The sequence below is a fragment of the Rhea pennata genome, chromosome 6 (assembly GCF_028389875.1).
Source record: "Rhea pennata isolate bPtePen1 chromosome 6, bPtePen1.pri, whole genome shotgun sequence".
NCBI lineage: Eukaryota > Metazoa > Chordata > Aves > Rheiformes > Rheidae > Rhea > Rhea pennata.
In genome coordinates this window covers 39,495,981-39,514,021 of record NC_084668.1, presented here as the reverse complement: position 1 = coordinate 39,514,021, position 18,041 = coordinate 39,495,981, and the positions used below count along the sequence as shown (strand labels likewise).

The following is an 18,041-nucleotide window of genomic DNA, read 5'->3' as shown; positions in this document are numbered from 1 at the left end:
GAGGTTTGGCATAACACCCTTTCCTTAGTGAGGATACTCCTGACAAATCCACTTTAGAGCTGACCAAGTTCAGCGGTGTTTTCCGCTGCTGGCTTTTTAAAGGCTTAATGCGAATCGCTAGCGTTAAGGTGGCTCCGGTGATTGGAAAAACACGCAGGGATTCTTGGGGATGCTGTGTGCCCCAGCCCAGCTGATCGAACTAATAATCTTATAATTGTATCAGCTGTTACGTTGACTGCAGTGCTGCTCTTTTTTAATGCTAGTGTTTGTAGATACTATTCCTCATTCAGTGCTACCTACTGCAAGAATTGTTCCTTGCCGTGGGCCGTTTCGCCATCTCAAAATGCACTGTGCTACTTTAAGAACAGGAAACGATCTTAATTTGATTTGTCACAGCCAAGACCTTGCTTTTTATAAGGACGCTGATCCAAGTGCGTGATCCTAGACGGAGCTGAACAGCGATCAGTCACGTGTTGAATATGCAAGAGCTGCTCTTTGGGTACCTGAACACGCCGCACAGCGCTGTCTAGCAGCCAGCGTTTCCGCTCCGGCTTGCTCTGCAGCCTCGCCTGGGAGCTTCCCCGTTCTTCCGACGGCGCAAACGCACCGAATCAGCGTCTCTCTCCGCTCGCAGCGGAAGGGTCCCGGGCTGCTCAGGTCTCATCAGGGAGCCCCTGAACGCACCGTGACGGGGCTGCTGGCGGCTCCGATTTTAGCCCGGCTATTCGCCGCTGGCAGCCGACCTCGCGGGTTCGCCTGCTGGCTGGCGCAGGAGTAGAGCAATGCTTTTTCAAGCTTTGCGCTACGCTGTTTTTATTATCTATGCAAAATAGGCAATATTTCCATATAGAGACTGGTGGGATCACTTTGCTCTTGCAAAGCTTCCCGCTGCAGTAAGCCTGGCACGTTTGTACCGGGGCTCTGGTTTTCTTCCGAAATAACTCTTGAGAGGAGGCTGCGCTCTGAACCCATAAAAAGTGGCCCGTTCCCTTTGCAAAAGATCTCCACGCTGGACTTCTGAAAATCACTTCCTTTTTCCTCCCTCCTTATACTCTCCAGCATGAATTGGCCAGATGATTGGTGAAGAGAAAGGAAATCTGTGAGTAGAGACATACCCACACCTCTGTAGAAATGAAAAATGAGGTGATATTCTGGAAACTAAAGGCCTTGTACCGTTAAGTGAATTCCTCTTTATATCTTCTTTGCTAGCAAGTGTCCTATATTTTTTTGGGGGGGGGGGGAGGGGGATTTCAAAGACCAGTGAATTTGCACACGAGGCTACACTGAGTGTAGGAAGGACGCTTTTGTAGGTAGCACTGCGAAAGGTAAGTATTTTTGGCAAGAAGTTTGTCTAACTTCAGACAAAACTCAACATTTTCCCCCAGAATTTTCTCTGTTTGGTTTCTTTCTGGATCAAGTGTCCAAGGGCTTATAGGAAGGAGCCGGTGAAAAGGCTGCAGACCTGGAGTTCCCTCTGGTGGCTGCCTGCTGCTGGAGAGAACCGTTTCTCTTTTAAAGCACTGAGTATATTATTGTAAAGCAGAATCCAAACTGTGTCCTCTCCTCAGCTTCAGAGAGTTGTTGAAGATTGTCTGCAATAAGCACGCAGCAAGTTTGCCACGTGTGGTTATGAGGGCTCCGCCGAGAAATAGCTACCAAATGCATATCCTTCACCGCATATTTTTCCAGTGTTTTCCCCTTTCTAAATGGAAACTTTTATTTGACTGTTTTTATGCATCATTAAAACAATATTGAAGTTTGCTCCTTTATCTTATTAAAACCTGAGGTTGCACATTCTTTTTAAGAAATCAAGACTACTTTCTGGGATTCATCTGTCACCCAGAAAGACAGTATGTTTAGTTCTACCCTGACCTTACAACGTAGATTTTGCAAAAGGCTGCCCATAAATTCCTGCAGACGATTTGGGTTTGTCTGCGTGCGCTAATCTGTGGTAGCACACCAATATTTGCAGTGCCACAACCTTCTTGTTCAACAACAGCGTAGTGTTTGCCTTGGCTAGAAAGCTGCCAAATCCACCCCTTGGAGCGGACTGGCATGTTTTTTCTTATTCCACCCAAATTAGGAGGATATTTAAAAATAAATACATTGTCCATTAATAACTATTTGCATTTGCTGCCTCTGATAAGGCTACACGTAGTGCTTTAAATCGGACATATTTTACTTCGAAGTCTGAGGTTTAAATTTTCTTAGTGCTAATCGTTGGGAATTTATTCTATGTATGAAATACACTGTCAAATAATTTGTGTTTTTCCTCCTCTCAACAGCAAGTTGAAGCAGCCTGAAACACTTGATTTTAAATTTCCATTTTTGGGTAGCCGGATACTTTGCTCAGTTTCAGAACAGTAAAAAGTGGATAGGACTGTTCCCATCAAGGAAACAAAACTCTCCCCAGGCTGTGTGTTGTTTTCCCAGTTTTTAAGTCCTGCTCTGTAACTGTCTTTTGAACGCACAGGTATTTTCTCAGCTCCTAAATTTTCTGTGCTCTTAAACGCTACTTCTGATTTGGTTTTTTTTGAGAGGAGTTTGGGGAGGATCTGTCTTCTGAATCGGTAAATGCCGGTGAGCTACTGCAGTCCTCGACAGGCTGTTTATTTAGACTTTGGACCAGGGCCCTGGTGTTTTTACCTGAGGATGAATTTATGTATTCTCAGCCGTACTTGGGATCTTTGCTTGAAGTCGGATCTCCTTTTGTCATGAGCGGAGAACACTTTTCTGAGGTTGTAAGCTTCAGATATCTATCTTTTCCTCTTCTTTCCCCCCTCTCTTTTCGGGAGCAAGGCAGAAGGACCGCAAACCTTTCAGTCTGGCTTGGTACCTTGCTTTTTTGGAAAGGGAGAGGGACTTACAGCTAGGCTTTGGAGGTGCTTTATTTTGCCTTTGGTCCATTGCAGTCGAGCTTCAAGGAGCTCTCTTGGTCTTGGCAATCTACTGCTCTTTCAGTTAAAAACTTAACAACCTCTCTGCTCAAAATTGCTGCTTTGGGTTGGTTTGAGGAGTGGTTTTTAAATTGCTCTAAAATAAAAAGCAGATGTAAATGTCATTTGAATGTTTGAAACAGTATCTTGTAGAATTTGGAAAAAAATATGTTCCTCTAACTTACCCGATAAACCCTATAGAGTTTCATCAATATGTATATTCCACTTAAAATCATGAACTGCTCAGGTACTACTAAAGAAACTTGAGCTGGGCTGTTCAGACTTTCAGCCCCAGATGCCAGCCTGGATGCTGCTGTTTTAAGTGAACTTGTCCTTTGAGTGGAAGAAAGTTGCTAATGAAGAGCCCTTAAAGGTTTAAGAATTGCATTTCTGATACCTTACTGTAGTTCTCTATTATCTAATAATTCCTTCTACATCTTTGTTTTACAGATTGAGGAAAGGCCAGAAAAAGACTTTGAGAAGGTAAGCAAAATCTTATGAATTATTCTGATAATAGCAATTTCTTCACATTCTTTTTGGTAGGTAAAACTCACACTGAACTTACAGAAATATCTTATAAAATCTATTGAGGGGCAAACCTTCAAATTATTGGAGCCTTCTACTGCTACTATTTTCAAGGCAAACCTTGGTCAATCAGCGGTTAAGTAGTTGATCTTCAGCAGCACTTAACTGACACTGCTTTAGGCCAAGCTATGTGAATATTGGTTTTGTTTAGTAGGTTTTAATTGCGACGTTATGCAATAATAAAAAAAAAAAAAACAAGGGAAGATGCTGCAGTAGTGAGAAATTGCCTTTTCTCTGCAAAGCCCTCAGTACACTAGAACAGTTAATGAGGCTACTGCTGCAGAGTACGTAGATGTGAATGAAAGGAGAAGAACTTGAGGTGCTGTCAAAAGCACCTACATAATTTAATAATACAAGTTTAGAAAATGCTATCTGCCAAGATGATACTAGCTCTTGAAGGCTCTGTCTAATTTACAGTTAATAATTAGAAGCCAAGCCATACGAACTCCTGTTAGAGATACAGCAGTGTTTAAATACACCAGATCAGTCTCTTGTCATTAGTTTCCCATGTTAAAACTTGATCTTTTGATTTTCTTCTTAGAGGGCTAGCTTTTAATCAAGTTTGCGTAAGCCAGAAGTGCAAGGTTTCTCCTTCTGGCCTGCTGTTAAACCTTCCCTTGCTAAGGGAGCTTGCAGGTGTTGAGGAACTGTGTGTGTTCTTCTGGGTTTGCTGTTAACACTGCTTTGTGGTGTCTTACGTGGCACTGGAGACTGATAGAAATTAAAATGATGTAAAAGCCACAGATTTGTTTCTGGTTGTATTAGACACCTAGATGACTACAATTGCTGTCAGCTGTTTTCCTCCTGATTTGATTTGGGACTGCCAAAGTTGCACAGACACATTCCAACTCCCATCAGGAATTACCTGCAGCTTTTTGAAAGTATAAAACTTGCTGTTGGAAGCCGTTTTTTGGTTTTGTTTTGGCTGTTTTTTGCCTTGCTGAAAGGCAAGACTGAACACCTAATGCTGATCCATCTGCTCTACTGGAGTATGACTCATGGTGCCGAAGACACAAATGTTATTTTATCTTTATAAGTAGTTTCACACTGTGTATTGCATGTATTAAAAATAAAATAATATCGCAAAAAAAAAAAAAAGGTTGTAACCATTTTTAATTGTGTGTGATTCTAGGGAGTTCGTACTGCCTCGAGTTTATCAGCAGCTACCCTAGCTTCACTAGGTGGGACTTCTTCGCGGAGAGGCAGTGGGGACACCTCCATCTCAGCTGATACAGAGGCATCAATTAGAGAAATAAAGGTGAGAAATATTTACGAAGAGCACGTGTTGCTAGGAATCTTTTTGTTACTTTGGTCAGAATGGTTTTGTGCCTTGCATTATTTTTTCTAATTAGTAAATAAGCTGTAAGATTATTTAAAAGGAGCGTTGCTGTTCCCGTCGTTGTGTGTGGCAAGCGGCGATAAGAATTAGGACTGACGGTGCTAACGGTAACTAGAACTGCCTGCCGCACTGGTATTAAAGCGCTGGCTTCCTTTGGGTCCCTTAGCAAAAAATAACTGGCTTGTTTCCCCCTCTTGGCAGCCGTGACAAAATGAATTATATGCTGTAAAAGAATAGAGAACAGCTTTATATACTGCTGGAAACTGCTGGACTTTATATACTGTGGTGTGCTGCAGGAAGTCTTGGGGAAAGTTCTACGACCTATGGCAGTAGAACAGACTGATCGTAGTAGACACGTCTCCTACTAATCTGTGGAAATACAGCGATACGAGGCTGGAAACGATGCAAGAAGCACTGCACACTTATTGGAGGCTAATTTGAGGGGAAACTTCCAACTTGGGGGGGAATATTTCCTAGCTAGTTCCTGATTCCGTGTTTAGGCACATCTGAATAGCAAACAGCTATTCAATCCAGTGTTCCCGCCGCTGAGTGAAAGTCTGGGTGGTTGATAGCTGGATTTTTTTAAGCTAGTTTTTAATGCTCTGAAGGCTATTTTAAAACTGAGACTATGCATTCTGGTAATTTCATGCATTACAGTTTATAAGTTCACAAGACTGTGAAACATGGCTCATAATTAAATTTCGCGTGGCTTTTTCATACAATACTGTCTACATCTCTAGTACAACCTGTATTTTTCATGCTTGCTTTGACAGTTATTACCTTTTATTATCAGAATATCTCAGACATGGCAATAATCTGCTTCCAAGCAAGCTCTAGCAGAGAAATGTCAAGTTTACAGTTAGTGACAGGGAGAGACGGGCTTTGTGGCTAGGGCGCGTGACTGCTGGAGGCTTGGAAGCTGCATCTGCATCTTGTCCGTACTGCTGAAGATTGAATTTTTCCAATCAAACAAAGCAGAGTTGATATAAACTTCTAGCCAAGGAATTTTGTTCCCTGCAAGCGTTCGGGCTAGGATCGGGCCGCTCAACCTGAGCGGTGGAAATAGTTAAATGAGAACTTTGAACACTTGCTTCTCCGAATCAGCTGTATTTACTGCCCCTTAGTTGCTGCAACATCACTCACCTTTCTCACCATTTCTCTCAGGATATCTATGAGTTAAAGGACCAGATTCAGGATGTAGAAGGCAAATACATGCAGGGCCTGAAAGAATTGAAGGTACTGGTTTGCTGTAGCCTGGAAGTGTGATAATTAACACCAGCTAAACATTCAGAGAGTCAGTGTGAGAACTGGAATGGACCTTGCATGCTTTTCTTCTGGGAGGGGCTGTAAATTGTGTGAAAACGCGTTCCATCGGCCAGAAGGGGATCTGTTCTGATGTCCACTGGTTGTGGTGAGAAATGCATCTGAATCTTAACTCAAAGGCTGCTGATTACCCTTGCATGTCTTATTTGATGTTTTGAGAAGGCAGTCACTTTACTAACAAATTTAAGTTACTATTAAAAATTATATATATATTTTTTAATAACTGTATAATTCAGGAAACTTCCCCAAATAGGAAATGAATTAAAACTTGTGGCCTACAGTGCTATGAAAACTTGGAGTTTATAAGGTTGTATGTGTGTTTGCGTTTTGTTTTGGTAATGTCCAGCCTGCCTTTGGAAAGTTGTGCATGTGGAGGCGAAGGCTGTCACGTAAACCCCGTACGCAGCGCTCTGAACAGCCCTTAAACGATTCCTTTACCTGTTGCCCGAAGGATGAACGCTCCCAGCAGCGGCACCGAGGAAGCACTTACCACCCTCGTGAAATTGTACAATAATTTTGGTGCGGCAATGTATGCATTAGCGTAGCACCCTGCAATAAATGAGCAGCCACATCAGCTGCATTTCCTAACGCGGCAGTCTTGCAAAGATACGGGTAGACATCCAGGCAGATGATGCCACGAGTATCAACATGAACTGTTGCCTCTGCTTTTGATATGCTCAGTGCCACGACATGTGAGCTTTGTCTTAAGTGAGTTGTAAATGGAAAAAGAATAGTCTGGGCCTTTTTTTTTTTTTTTTTCCCGAAAAGTTTCTTTTTTATCTTTTTTTTTCCCCCCTGATTGGGGTTGTAGCAAAATAATCCCACTGCAAAGAAAATATAGTTAGGTTTTTTTCAGTTGGTGTCCCTTAGGGTGCCTTTTGTGCTGATTTGTACCTAAGCTGCATCCAGTTGCAGTGACCCTCTTTAATTCTGGCTTTGCTTTTGGTATAGAAAACGGTGCTTTGTGTCAAGTCCGTAGTCCAGCATGTGATGGAACTTGATGCTAATAAAACGAAATTTAGCAGACTGAAGGAGTGGTTCAGCCATCTTAAACTCTTACTTACATGTACTTCCCTTCCAGCTAATTCCTGCAGTTTAATCATACAGCTGTTTTCAAATCCTGCCTGCTTTTGTTTGGTATTTCTCGTACTCAGGCTGGAAAGTGCACTAAAACACCATTTGTGTTTGGAACCAATTCATGTCCTTAAAGACAAATTCTCTTACTTGTTCATAGAAATCTAAACTAAACTGATTCACATCTTATTTTTGCTATCATGTCACCATGATTGTCCCCAATTCTGTTTATTAAACTGGTAAAAATGCCATGCTGGTGGAAGTATATGAAACTCACTTATGCTCTAGCTGTAATTCTAATATTGCTCTTACTTCAAGGGAAAGTGCTTGACCTGTAAACTAAAATATTGACAAGGGTATCCTTCTTGTTTGCATATTTGCACTGATTTTTTGAGTCTCTTGTTTCTGTATTAAAATCCCATACTGAAAAGTCTGGTTGTGCAACATGGGAAATGATCCTGATCCTTATTTTAGCTATTGTATGTTGTTATAAATACTTCAGTAACTCTTATCTTCAGGTTGAATTCATAGGAGGAATTTTCTTTCTTACCAAGAAAATTTATAAAGAGGGAATATAGAGTGTGTTACAGAAACCTAATGAAAAACGATGCATCAGGTCCCAGAAGCTACAATTTTTTCTTGGACAATTCTAATTCCTGAGTCGGTAGGTTTAGTTGCTCCTGCCCGCCATTGCAAAGAGCCATGAAATTTGTATGAAGTGGCTGGTAAACTGCCTTAATTTAAAGCCTAGCTCATTAGGGCATTATAAAATCAAGGCCAGTTTACTTTTTTTAAAAAAGGGGGGGGGGGGGGAATCCAACCTGTCACCTTCAGCAGCTGATTTGAGCTGCCAGTGTGCAGGGGGAGGAGGGAGAAAGAAGAGAGAGCTCTGCGAAAGCAGCAGCTTGAACAGCAGAGGAAAGGACCCGTTTTATCCATCTTCAGGTAAGGTCCTTTGCGTAGGAGCAGAAGTCTTGTGAAAGCACCGGGGAGGTGTCTCACCTCGACCCGGTTGCTGTGGCGTTAGCACCGGTTGCGGCAGGCGTAAGCAGCCATGCTTGTGGTTCAGTGCTTCTTGTTCAAGGTCTGGTTCGGCAAAGTGGCTTTTCTGCTTGAGCTCTAACTGTGGTTGCTTTTCCTTTGCAGGACTCGCTGGCAGAAGTTGAAGAGAAATATAAAAAGGCCATGGTGTCAAACGCGCAGCTAGACAACGAGAAAACTAACTTCATGTACCAAGTAGACACCCTGAAGGATGCGCTGCTAGAGCTGGAAGAGCAGCTGGCGGAATCCAGGAGGCAGTATGAAGAAAAAAGCAAAGTACGTGTATAGATATGGCATGCTATTGAGCAGAGAGAGACTTTATTATTATTAATTTTTCTCTTTTTGGTCAAATAGAGGCCTTTGAGAGGAGGCAATTAAACTCCGGTTCAGTTCCTTTTATAAAATAAGTTACCGTTTTAGTTGCTGCTGTTTCACTTGCTTTAATGGGATCTTACGTGCCTGTTCGGTTGCATAAATGGAAATGCTCCTCACCTTCACTCTTTGCAAAACAGCTCCTAATTAAATGTTTTGCATGTAAGATCAGTATAGCCTAGCATATCATTTTATTCTGCATCTTTAAAGCAAATTCAGTTCATACTTACAGGAGTCCATACTTCTGGAGGATTCCCTTTGAGTGTGTTTTCTCCCCGCTGCCCTGGAGTATTTGATGCACAAAGTTCTGTTCAGAAGGCCCACAGGAGAGTTGTGCAGTTCTTATATTAAGGCAGCTATGTCGCAGAGTATTGAATTAAGCTTATATGAATTCAGCATCTTGACACTAATGAATTGGTGTTTATTAATAAACTCAGGGTTTGTGTTAGCTTTTCAGAACTAATTCTTTATCTTGGGGTGCTTTATGATAATGTGCTTCAGGACTATGAAGTTAGTAAGACTTTGCTATAAAAGCTATTCACTGTCAGGCTGCTGCTCTACTTGTGAAACTGGCTAAGTGATGCCTGTTACTTCCAAATTTGATGCAATAATAGCTTCTTGGAGAAAGAAAGATAAGATAAAAATTGGGAGTCTTGTGGGACTGCGATTAGAAGACTACTAAGGGCAGAAGGCTATTAGAGGACTATTAAGGGTAGTATTGCAGTAAGAATTTTCTTTCTGTGGTTAGACATTTCATGGGCTGCATATTTTCAGTCAAAAAAAAGCTCATAAATATTTCTTTATCTTTAGGAATTTGAGAGGGAAAAGCACGCTCATAGCATATTGCAGTTTCAGTTCAAGGAAATGAAAGAAGCTTTGAAGCAAAGAGAGGAAATGCTTGCAGTAAGTAACTTCATTGTTTTTAATGGCTTCTTTGATTGATGTGCTCATAGCAGAAGCTGTGTAGAAAGGTGAGGGATGGAGAATCTCATTCCCTGTTCAAAATTCTCACCTCAAGAAATATGAGTGGTTCAGGACTGACTAACTGAAACAGTATTTTATCACAAATATTATCCTGCAGTTGGACTTTTTTGCATTGTCCACAAATACAAAATAAACTGCATTTTGCGTAAGCGTGTGCAGATATGAAGAAAACAGATGGTGCTATCTTAACTTTTTCTCATCCAGTTGATCGTATTATTGCTACATTAAAGACGTGTAGGTTTTTGGAGGTCAGGGACTATGAAACTGTGCATGTAGATACTCTTCTCTCTTAATGCCTGACTTTTTTCATTCTTTGGCATCACTGCAGTCTTGACTCTCTTTGTTAACCTATTACCTGCTTTCTGTCTTCTTGTTTTGCTCCTGTCTCTCAGGAAATCCAACAGCTGCAACAGAAACAGCAGAGCTATGTCAGGGAAATTTCTGATCTTCAGGAGACAATAGAGTGGAAAGACAAAAAAATAGGGGTAGGACTGTCAACTCCTGATACATGTTCAGAGTGGCACTGTCGTTCTTCAGCTGATGCTGCTTTTGCAAAACCTCATGAATAAAACCTTCCTTAGTGCCTTTGCATGGTGTGGCTATCTCATATTACCAGCAAACTTAGCAGATAGCACATTTTGTCTTTGGCCAGTATGATAAAACCCAAGAAAAACTTATCAACTGGTCTGATTTCAAAACCTAGTAATCTTTTACTGTGGTGCACCATATGTATATGCCATATTGAGAAAGGAAGTGCTCTTTAATAAAAAAAAAAAAAAAAAAAAAAAGGACTGCTGAGAATGCAATCCCATCAGTATGGAATTTTTGCTTTTTCAGATTTAGCCTGTGGACTGAGCAAAACCTGGGATGTGCTAAAGAAGTAATAGACTTATTTATGGGCTATTGAGATGAAAGTAGTTGTTTCTCCCTTGCTCTGCCCACCCTGCACACTCCCCTGTAAAAACCAAATGGAAACCCACTGGAAAAAAAAAATGGTTTTCTTTTTGGACAACAAGCACTGAAAGACTTAATATAGAAGGGGGAGGAAATCTGGCATATCATCCATGCAGATGATGTCCAATAACTTCTAGCTATTTGAAACTCAGGCAAAATTATTTGTTTTTGCTACAGTTCTGGTATTTCTATACAAATACGTGAATAGGAGGGTCCAATGGCAAAATATGCATATGCATATGGTTCACCCCAAAGTCTAAAGATGAACTACTGACAGTTTCAAATTAATTGAAGCATGCTGCACCCATGATGATAACCCATGGAATTAACAGACTGTTAAGATCTGCCAGGCCTATTTTCATGCTCTTCTGTTAATACATGGGACTTGCATTGTTTCTTCAAGTTATAAGTTAAAGTAATATGAATATAAATTAACTTGCCTAGCAGATAAGAATGAAGAGTGGATCCTCATTTGCCCATGTTACTGAACCCTGATGAAGGACTGGGCTCTGAATGCCTGTAATAGGAATTCCTGGGATTGACTGATTGCTGAATAGGTTGTGCCTTTCTTGGATTTGAAGTTTATCTGTGTGTGTGTGTGTGTGCGTGCGTGCGCCTGAGTCCTTTAATCTGTAAGTTTTACCTTCTTCATACATGCCACTTCATGAGTCTCCAAATATCTTAAATCTGTTCATTCTTGTTTACACTTACTTTTCACTTGTTTCCTTTCCTTTCTTCACATCTCCTCGCCCTCTGTCTGTGTTGGGAACTCAGGCTTTAGAGAGGCAGAAAGATTTCTTTGATTCCATAAGGAGTGAGCGGGATGACCTTAGAGATGAAGTGGTTGTGCTGAAGGAGCAACTGAAGGTATGCAAGAGGAATAAAAGAGACTTGTAGCTAAAGCAGTTCCATGTTCAACTGCTGACCCTTCCCTCTTGTACGTTTTGGGAGAAAGTCTGATTCTAGCTTGATAACAAGAACTGTGTTTTGATGCCGCCTTGAAGTTGCCGTTTCGAGAATTATCTAATGAAGTCCGTATCTCTGATACGTGATTGTGAGCTCTTAGTGTAGACTGTAGCGTTCAGTACTCAATACCTGCTTTTGTAGGAGATTCTTCTACAAGGAGCAGTTTAAATGGCTGTTTTATATACATATATATATTTTCTAATCTATTTCATATGCTTATTGTGATGATGGCTAAACTAAGAACTACTGTAATAGTCTGTGTTCTTCTGACTTCTAGCCTTTTTTAATGGAATGATTGAGGCAATCATTTTTGCAAAATTTCAAGGACAAGAACATCAGAATACTCTTACGCTTTTTAACAGCAGGCTTTAAAGCACTGCTTTTACTTTTCCACAGAAACATGGAATAATCCCAGACTCTGAAGTAGCCACCAATGGGGAGACATCAGATATCCTTGATAATGAAGGACACTTGGATTCTTCCAAAACTGTTCAAGGCACAGCTCGGGCACTGAAGACAACAGGGGATGGGACATTAGGTAAGTGCTTATATGCTTTTTTATCTTTCTATCTGTCCATTCATTCATTCATTCATTCATCTTTGCTTGGAGATTGGGCATTTGTTAGTTGGACAATTAACACATCACGCAGCATGCTACTTGTTGAGTCACTTCCTATGCATTTTCTGCTTAATATTTATTATCATTTCAAGTATATCGTGCAGTTTCCTCAAAAGGAATCTTTCTCATTCAAGGAGACAAAGGATGAGAATTCTCATATATATTACAGATAAGTAGCAATCATTTAGATCACTATTTAAAGCTTCAACTTGAAAACCGTCCAGGAATCATCCTGCTTTTGTTTGATATTTTTAGCATATACCTTAAAGAATCAGAGTAAAAGCATTTTAGCTTAATCTATAAAAACCAGTATACAAGTTGGTTCTTCTGTATCTGAGAACTGTAAATGTCTGCTGAACATAGTGCTGGGCACTGTAAAAACACAGTAATACATGAATTTTTCATTCTTGATATCTAGTATTATTGAGCAGTTAATATAAAAATTTCAACATTTGCTTGTTGTAACAGGATTAGTGCTATTGAACTCTAATAATATAATTCTGTGAGATGGATAGTGTCAAGAAGGAGAAATCTGGTTGGCAAAAACTTTCCTCTTAGGTAGTGATGAATGACCACTAGATGAACTCGCTTTATTTTTATTACACTAATGAAAGGAAAGGAAAGGAAATAATTGACTTTTGTTGTTGCTGTTCAAAATCGCCACGCTAGCAAATAGCAGTAGGCAGCCAACTGTTGCAGGTGAAAGTTATCTTGCTTTTAGCTGTTGGCTGCTCTTTCCTTACTCAGTTTTTGTGGAAACTATTTGGAACATCAAAAACAAGGTAAGGGTATATTTTGTAATGTCTTGAATGTAACGTACTTTCATTAACTCTCCTTACTGTTTCTGTAGAAACAGGCATAACACAGACCTAAACACTAATTGTTGAAACCAAGAACACTGTCTTAATAGTTTTTTGCTCCTAAATATAAATAGGCAGAAACACTGTTTATTTAAAAAATAAAAAAGTCCCATTCCTTTTGGGTGGATAAAGTGGCTCTAAAGGGCACTGACCAAGTACCTGAGCTCTGGTGGTTATCTGAAACAGCTGAAACATTTGCTTGCCAATCAGATTTTACTTTCACAGTGTTTGTAGTACACACTGATAATTGTTCTTGATAGTTAGGAATAAAATATTATTGAATACTGCATGATTACTTCATTGCAATGACATCAGACACTTGTGTGCACATTGCATTAGGGTTAAAGTTGCAGAGAATATTGCTGAGAACAAATCATCTTTACTGTTACAGTGTTTTATCTGCAGATATTACTGTTAAATTGCACTGCTTGAAACAAAGTTCTTCTCATCTACAAAAGCTGTACTTCACGCAGCCTAGAGCATAAATGTTTTACTTTACCAAAACACAAGCCAGCACCAGAGACAGTTCTTGCTTTGAGAGGGTGGTGGTGGTGGTGGTGAACTTCACTGATCAGAAAAAACCCAAGCCCTTACTAATTCAATTGCTGCTTTGCCTCACGTAATTGGCAAAAGCTGATCTTTTATTAACCTATTCTTTGATTCATTCTCTTTCGGGCTTTAAGTGGGGAGGTAAGTGCTGTGGTGTGGTCCCTTCAACTTTCTCAATGGTCTTTTAGGCAAAGCCAATGAAGTGGACATGAAAAATGAGATTTTGGAGGATGTGGGGAAAAGAGAAATCTTGCAGAATACTGTGCAGGAGGAACACAAAGAGGAGTCTGAGGAGCAGGAAAGAAAGACATTGCATGCTGATGAAAATGCAAAGGCAGAAAAAAACATTGAAGAAAATGATGCCATGCCAACAGTGATGTTAACAAATGGTAGGCTTACAGAACAAATTCAAAGCGATCCAGAACATGTATCAGGGAATGTTTCTTCAAATAATGACAGTGATGCAGATGATCTGGGAAGGGAAACAGAATCAACAGGTATTAGCATAGAATACCAACAGCCTGTTAGTAAGGAAGCTGAACACAGTGACTTAAATCAAAGGATAAATCAGAATTCAGATGTGGGCTTGCTGCAAGGTCAGGTTTTTGAGACTCCTCAGGAAATGCCTAGTGACTTAGGTACAGACCATAAATTAGAAAAAGCTGCAGCAGAACAGAAAGGAGAGGATTTGAAAGCTAGCGATGTGGTGGGTGGTAGTGAAATGTATCAGAAAGTTGACACCAGGAGTAGCAGCAGTGAGCTGGTTTCTGATCAGTCAGGGCCTCCAGAGGTTGCAGTAGCAGGCTCGTTTAGCGAAGAGCCAAGTACGGAGAGTCACACTGAGAGACTCCAGCACTCAGAAGAAAGCACTGAAGAGAAAGTTGTGAATGTCTTGGAGAGAGAGCTGGTTGGAGGCGAAGAGTGTACGGATAGGAGAATCGATGAAAGAGGAAGTGGTGGAGCTGAAGAAGAAAATGAGATTGGGAGCGCAGTTCAGGATCAGACAAGGAAAACAGACTCTGCAGATATGGAGGGGAAGGAGTCACGTGAAAGTGGTGCCCCAGCAGCTGTGAGCGAAAAGGAAGATGGAGTTGCTCAGACACAAATTCAACCAATTTCTTCAGAGGCTGGTCACACAGTATCATTAGAGGAACAAAAAATGCAAGATAGAACAGAACGTGAAGAGGTTATGACTGAGAAGGACAGACCGAAGGAAGTATTGATGGACATATTGGAAGCATGTTCAGATTCTGCAGGAAGAGGCAAGCGAGAGAATGCATCAGCAGAGTCTGTAGACTGTATTGCTGAGGGAGAAGGAAGTGTACTGCAGCACGCGGAGCCAGGCAAGGACATCATGAAAGAAACGGTAAGTCAGGAAAGCAGGTCAGACCCGGGTCTTTCAGACTGCAACGTTCAGGAAGCAGAAGTGGAAATACAGGATGAGTCTAGGAAAAGAAAGGAAAGTAAAACTGAATGGGTAGAAGATTTAAAACCAAACATAGAAATTCAAACAACTCAGTGTAGTCAAGAAACATCTGATACAGTGGGAGAGAAAAATATTTCTATAGAAGCTGAAGTTCAGAAAGGAGTTAAACAAGAGGACGCTGAATCTAGACAGGAGTCAACTGAAGGTCTTAGTGTTACTGCAGAGAACGAAGTTGATGAAGAAGCATTGAAAGAAACGGAGAAACAGCTGGAGCTTACAGACCACCATTGCGATGGATTTGCTTCTGAGGCAGATGCAGATAATTCTTTGCAGGAAACTACAAAACCATCAGAGCACTTTGTTCAAGGCAACACAGAATCCAAAGAACAAAACCCAGAGCTAGAAAATGTATGTGAGTGTACAAAGAAAGACAAAGATAAAAATCAGAAGGTTCAAGGGATTGAAGAGGATAAAAATCAAGGAATAGAAGAGCAAGGTGAGGCAAAGGAAGCTTTAGCAGAGGAAAAGGTGGACTCTCTTGCACAGAAAGCTGAGCTGGGTGCAAATGTTAGTGAACAAGTTAAATTGGAGAGTCAAGCAGAGGAGGGTGTGAAAAATGATGGCGATGCGTTTGACTTTGAGGAACCAAAACAGATACTGGAAACTGATGAAAAATGTGATGGAGAGAGAGCTGATATCCAGAAAGGAGAAGCACACGGTGTGATCGGGGAAGTTGCCCCAAATGAAGAAACTGGGGAAGGCAGAGGCAATGTAGAAACTGAAGATGACAGCCTACAGCATGAAAAAGAGAGTGAGATGGAAGAAACAAGGTATTTGCAAGGGAAAACATCTTCACAGAAAACTGAGGAGAAGGCTGATGCACTGGAAGACAGGAGCAAAGCATCAGACTCTAACAATCTGAAAAAAATGCCAGATGAAAATGTTTTGGAAGAGGATTTGGAAAGCACTGGCAATAACAGAGAGGAAAGCAAAGAGGATTTGCAAAGTGGTAGGAGGGGTAAGGGTAAGTCTAAAGAAGACTGCACAATATCGTGAGTTGAGAATCTCAGGCTAAGTTAGCTCTGTGCCATTTGTTCGGTTGCGGGACAGAAGCATGCACTTTGCACAAGAAATCAGCCTTTAGGAATAGTTCACATAATAAATGTCAGGTTCCATAAGTGGTAATGATGCATGTTTTAAGTTATTTACTGCCATACCTAGCCACCAGAAAATCACACATGTAGGCTTGGGTTTGCTCTCTTAGATGAAAAGCTTTATCAACAAGAGAGCAAGCTTCACAAATGAATTATTCACACTGTCTTGCAATTAAAGTACTCTTGGTGTGGATAACTTCTACTGAAAAACTTTTATATGAAACTCTTACTTTCTGACCTAGAATAAAGATAGATGTCTTGAATGTACTTATGTACATTAGATCTACAGTAAGTACAGTAATACTTCATCAAGGAACTCGGAACTGTTGTAACACTGTGATCTAATGTGGAAACTTGTTTGTGATTGATTAAAGCTTAGGAACCAAATTTTTTACTATGCAAAAAGATAATCTCATTCCATTTTGTGTTATATTTCTGATACAAACGTGTTCCAAAATGCAGTATACCAGATGAGCTGCCAAAACATAGTTAGGTCACTGTTAGGAATCTTGCTTAGTCTGCACACTTTGAAGGAACAGTATACAATTTGGAGAAATTGTAACATACAGGTCTTAGTCTGCTGAAAGGAATAAATATATATGTTTACTTAATTTAGGCACTTTGCACCGCAGTAAGCCTTTAACACCATGTCTCACATGGTGGGCTGCTTTTATTTTTTCTTTTTTTTTTTTTCTTTTTTTCCCCTTTAAGTGTCAATACGCACTGTGATGTGTGCTTAGGTTTGCTATCAAGTACTGTCTAGCTATGAACATATAAAATATCTGTTTTTTCTGGAAGATTTTATTTTATTTCTGTACTGCATTATATTTTTTGCAAAACATGATTTTGAAAGATTTTTTTTTTTAATCTCTGAAAAACTATTTCTTCTTCCTTTTTGGGAAAGAGGAGAATTCTGAATGTCTTAATTTTTACTGAATATCAGACCAAAGATGATAATTATGTATACTGGCCCTCATGCCTTTTTGAAAAGCTGAATTGTTTTGAATTGCTGGCATAAATTAGACACTTCAACAGGTTGGTGTATGTTGTCTTGCATCTTTTATACTGCTTTGGAGGAAGTGTGTGTTTTGCATAATTAAAAATTCTTTTAAAGTTGTTTTAAGCAATGAATATCTGAAGGGAATGCAGACTGAAGAGCTGGGAGGAGGCTTTTAGCAAGATGTATTTCTGCTGATGTTACAAAGTGGGAGTGCAAACAGACTGCAAAACATGAAGATGTATACCAAACTGTACTGAGCTGTATATAATTGAAATAAACATATTTTATACTTCAAAATGTCTGTCCAGAGCACTGTTTACAAACCTGCACAAATATTTAAATAAATTTGTAATATTTCAAAAATATTTTCAGTAGAAACGTGATGTATAAGGAGTCTTCTGCTACCATTAGGGAGGGTAAGTTTCTAAGTCTGCAGCTTTTATCGTAGTGACATTTATTACTTTGTGCCGTATAGACGGTAGAGTTCTCTTGCTAGGAAAGGGCAGTCTTGGGGTTTGAACGCCTTGAATATGAGATTGCACCAGTAACTGTAAACTTCTAATTTTGATACGGCTTCTTTCCAACTTACAACGGCTTCAGTATGGTTTCTGTAAGTATAAGCAGTTGTTTACATTAAGAGTTTATATTAAGTGCTAATCTAAAATGTCATAGAACTTAAAAGCATCTCTTACTGTGTAGCAGTGTTTAAATAAATATTTGTCTTTGCCAGACTCGCAACTGTAATGCAGTTCAATGGTGAATGTATTTTAAATGTATTTACATTTAAAATGTTAAATACACTTAAATATTCAGTGAAACATGCTTGCCAGGCTTTACCCATACTTGCAGATGGATGTAA

General features: G+C 40.1%; 1 protein-coding gene across 15 annotated transcripts in view; it reads left to right on the top strand.

Moving 5' to 3' along the window:
- The window catches only part of LRRFIP1 (LRR binding FLII interacting protein 1), a 110,608-nt gene that overhangs the window by 81,940 nt on the left and 10,627 nt on the right, over positions 1-18,041 (top strand). For 9 of the 15 annotated variants that reach the window (XM_062579469.1, XM_062579474.1, XM_062579465.1 and 6 more), the window contains 9 exons: positions 3,387-3,419; positions 4,654-4,779; positions 6,025-6,096; positions 8,404-8,574; positions 9,481-9,573; positions 10,047-10,139; positions 11,383-11,475; positions 11,971-12,112; positions 13,791-17,479. In XM_062579469.1, the coding sequence (XP_062435453.1) occupies positions 3,387-3,419; positions 4,654-4,779; positions 6,025-6,096; positions 8,404-8,574; positions 9,481-9,573; positions 10,047-10,139; positions 11,383-11,475; positions 11,971-12,112; positions 13,791-16,084 (3,117 nt within the window). In that variant the 3' untranslated portion in view covers positions 16,085-17,479. Of the gene's footprint in view, positions 1-3,386; positions 3,420-4,653; positions 4,780-6,024; positions 6,097-8,403; positions 8,575-9,480; positions 9,574-10,046; positions 10,140-11,382; positions 11,476-11,970; positions 12,113-13,790; positions 17,480-18,041 lie in introns of those variants that run through there. The other 6 variants (XR_009958861.1, XM_062579478.1, XM_062579473.1 and 3 more) reach the window with 4 other exon arrangements.